Genomic DNA, 2,082 nt, shown 5'->3' with positions numbered 1-2,082 from the left:
CACATTTGCTTATGCACCCATTTGTCTTCAGTGATCCGTTCGACACCCCGTGATCACACAGGTTGATATGTTGTTCCATGTGGGCTTTGTTGCTATAAAGCTCTTTCTTAAACACATACAAGTGTCTATGAATTTGTTTCTCTAGTCTGCCTGACTAACACATCTATCAATCCACGTCTACAAAGCATATGGGTTGAAACATAACTCAGATTCCTGTTGCTGTTAGGTGCCGTCCAGTCAGTTCTGACTCACAGTGACCCTGTGCACAACAGAACGAAACACTGCTGTCCTGTGTCACCCTCACAATCGTCCTGATGTTGGAGCCCAATGTGGGAGCCATGGCGCCAATCCATCTCCGAGGTAATAGTCTCAAACTATTATGCAAAGAAGTTAACATTAAAGAAATGCCATAAACAGTCATGATTTCATGGACTCTGAAGACAAGTCCTCTTAGGAGAGTTTTATGAAGTCAGCAATCCTGTACCAACTAAGTGATCATCTCCTACTCAGACTGTAAGAGTCTGGTGGCACCGTGGGCTGTGCACTGAGCTGCTAGCCATAAGGTTAGAAGTGTGAACCCATCCGTTTCTAAGAGGAAACAATCCGTCTGTCTGCTCCCATGAAGTTTTAAAATCCTGGAAATAGAAAGGAGCACTTCTATTACTCATGGAGTTGCTACAGAGTCAGAATCAACTCAGTGGAGAGGCAGGGAGGTTTTTGTTTTTGTTGAAGCTAAATTTAGACCCCTGGAGGTATTGTGAGTTAGACATTGATGTGCTAAGGAAGGAATCACACTTACCAAACTGTTCCTGTAAACATTTACAGTCTTAAAAACCCTATTCAGGGCCAAGGTGAGTCAGAGTCAACTTTACAGCAGGTGTGTGTGTGTGTGTGTGTGTGTGTGTGTGTGTGTTTAGTTTCTTTATCTGAAGCACCACCTTAAGGTGGTACAAAAGGTGAAGCACCTGTCTGCTAATCAAAAGGATGGCAGTTAGCATCCACTCCCCAGCAGCTTCCTAGGCAAAGACTTGGCAATTTGCTTCTTTAAGTCCCAAAACTATGCTCACTGCCATCGAGTGGATGCCGACTCACAGCGCCCCTATAGGGCAGGGTAGAACCACCCCTGTGGGTTTCCTAGACTGTAGCCACTTTTAGAGCCACTATACTACCTTTAGAGACGCTCCTTTGCTGACTAGGAGAGACCCTATCACATTCAGATTGTAATTAAGCAAATTCTAGGAGGCAGTTCTCCTCTGACACATAGGGTCGCTGTGAACTAAAGAGAGCACCTAAGAATCAAAACAACTATCTGAGTGTAGGATATCTTGTTTTAAATGATGTTCCTGTAATTTTTCACAACAATTCATAATATTACATTTATGGAAAGCATGCCATTTAAATATGCTTAAATAAAATCTGAGTTTGAATTGAACTAATAAAGCTGTGTAATTGCGAAGATACATTTTAATATAATGATGATAATGTAAATAGCTCAGTAATGACTTACAAGATGTCTTTACAGTCTGTTCCCTTGGAGGTCCATAAAATCTCCCATTGTACAAACTGACCTAAATGTCAGCAATTAAAAATAAACATACATTAGTTTATGTATGATAATACAAAACATGCTTTATGCATCATTTTTGTTTATTTTAAAAATGTTGGTCTATTCTAATTTCAAGTTGAAATCTCAAAGTTACATCCATATTTTGTTATCAATTTCTTACAGAAAGGTTTTTGACAGTGCCTAAGGTATAAAGAAATTTTAGTTTTTTATCAGATATGGTAGTCACCAAGAATAAATAAATTTAATATATTAAAATTACAAATTTATGGGCAAATAGCTTCATATTAGATTTAAAAAGATAATTCAACCAAAAGCATATCCTTTTAAAGGAAACACTACAAAATAAGAACAAAATATTTATATTATATTTATATTGATGTACATTTTAGCTCATAAAAGATTAAAAATAAATAGATAAGTAAATAAAGATAGATGCAATAAAGTGAGACAGGGCAAAATTCACAAATACAGATGTAACCAGCACAAATGTTTAATAATAGGTGATATTTAATGCA

The 2,082-nt window shown here is 37.4% G+C and overlaps 1 protein-coding gene across 1 annotated transcript in view; it reads right to left on the bottom strand.

Annotated features, from left to right (window-relative positions):
* Nucleotides 1–2,082, bottom strand: part of PTPRC (protein tyrosine phosphatase receptor type C) — a 139,921-nt gene that overhangs the window by 37,358 nt on the left and 100,481 nt on the right. The window contains exon 13 of the mRNA XM_045298091.1: nt 1,508–1,568. Coding sequence (XP_045154026.1) covers nt 1,508–1,568 — 61 coding nt within the window. The remainder of the gene's footprint in view (nt 1–1,507; nt 1,569–2,082) is intronic.

This window comes from Echinops telfairi, unplaced genomic scaffold, assembly GCF_000313985.2.
Source record: "Echinops telfairi isolate 266 unplaced genomic scaffold, ASM31398v2 ScPeMD7_7424;HRSCAF=8462, whole genome shotgun sequence".
Classification (NCBI taxonomy): Eukaryota; Metazoa; Chordata; class Mammalia; order Afrosoricida; family Tenrecidae; genus Echinops; species Echinops telfairi.
This window is presented reverse-complemented; position numbering and strand designations above follow the sequence as displayed.